General features: G+C 42.2%; 1 protein-coding gene across 1 annotated transcript; it reads right to left on the reverse strand.

The window, feature by feature from the left end:
• Window positions 1–453: 453 nt before the first annotated feature.
• On the reverse strand, window positions 454–1,058 carry LOC110943054. The gene is made up of 2 exons (XM_022184810.1): window positions 713–1,058; window positions 454–500 (listed from the first exon to the last, which is right to left on the reverse strand). Exons 1-2 carry the CDS (start codon window positions 1,056–1,058, stop codon window positions 454–456), a joined length of 393 nt encoding a protein of 130 aa, XP_022040502.1.
• Between the last annotated feature and the right edge of the window lie 248 nt (window positions 1,059–1,306).

Below are 1,306 nucleotides of genomic sequence, written 5' to 3' on the forward strand. Positions count from 1 at the left end.
ACAAGACAAAGAAAGAAATTTTTTGGAAAAGATTTGGGGTGTTTAGTGGTTCCAAGTTGAGTTTTGTGTAAGGCTTGTTTAGGACAAAAGATTCAAGTCCCCCCCCCCACACACACATAATTTACACATTGTCCTCAATGTGTCCAAAAATGTATTGAAAATGATTAAATACGTAAAAGTGGGTTGAAAACAACATTTCACAAAATCTGGGTAGTGGGCATTGGGCGTGCTAGGGAGGCATGACCCTGTGTCTAACTAGCAGTATCGTAAAACTTACAGAAGGCAAGCATGGGCCCATGCCTAATAGGCACGGACCCGTGTGAGAGGTCTAGCGGCCAAATTATATCAGCTGTTTGGAGACACGAGGGCGTGCTTACCATACACGACCCCATGCTGCAATTGTTGTAATGAAGATTTTGAGGCGGGGGACTTTATGAGTCTTTTATTAATGGTTCAATATCCTTTGGCTAGTTCCCGTCCCCCTTGGAGTGCATTTGATCCTACAAAGAGAAAACTTAAAACAAAAGTATTAACAAAGAACAAAACTAAATCTTCAACATGAATGTTCTTTTCAAAAGGAAGCCTTACATTTGAAAGTGGAACATATATGTTTAAGTAAACTACTTTTATTTATCATAGTCCATGGAATGCCTCCATGGTGTGCCATGTTTATAAGGGTCCTTGGCTAGACCTAAAATTAATCAAATATTACCCGAGTGGGATGACTCGCATCCCAATTTGCACCGGCTGAGAGAGTAGTCCAAGCTCGAGTCTATTGCCTTGATGTAGTTGACTACATCATCCTCCATGTGTTGTCCCACTTCGAATTTCAATTCCTTGTAGCCAACTTTCACCGTTAGCTTTCCATTACTCACATCCATCATGGCCCGTGCGGTGGTAAGGAATGGTATTCCTAGTAAGAGTGGGATCTCGGTGTCTTCTTCCATGTAAAGGATCACAAATTCAGCAGGAAAAACAAATTCTCCGACCTTAACTAAAAGATTCTCTATAACACCTTGAGGGTACTTTACTGACCTATCCGCAAGTTGGATGCTCATCCTTGTAGGATGCGACGTCCCTAGTCCGAGGCATTTGAACATGGAGGCAGGCATTAGGTTAATGCTGGCTACTAGGTCGGCAAGCGCATTGCTTATTGGCGATCCTCCAATGGAGCAAGGAATCGTGAAGTTTCCGGGATCAATTTTCTTTTGGGGGAGTTTGTTGAGGAGTACCGCAAAGCATTCTTCACTTAGGCTAACTTATTTAATTGATTCAATCTTCCTTTTGTGGGTGAGGAAGTCTCTTA

This window comes from Helianthus annuus, chromosome 5 (assembly GCF_002127325.2).
Source record: "Helianthus annuus cultivar XRQ/B chromosome 5, HanXRQr2.0-SUNRISE, whole genome shotgun sequence".
NCBI classification, from domain to species: Eukaryota; Viridiplantae; Streptophyta; class Magnoliopsida; order Asterales; family Asteraceae; genus Helianthus; species Helianthus annuus.

Bases quoted from the DNA above. Each gene is read 5' to 3' on its own strand.
- LOC110943054 (XM_022184810.1), bottom strand. From the start codon at position 1,058: ATGAGCATCCAACTTGCGGATAGGTCAGTAAAGTACCCTCAAGGTGTT. The intron at 501-712 runs GTAATATTTGAT...TTCTCTTTGTAG, and splicing joins ATGCGAGTCATCCCACTCGG to GATCAAATGCACTCCAAGGG.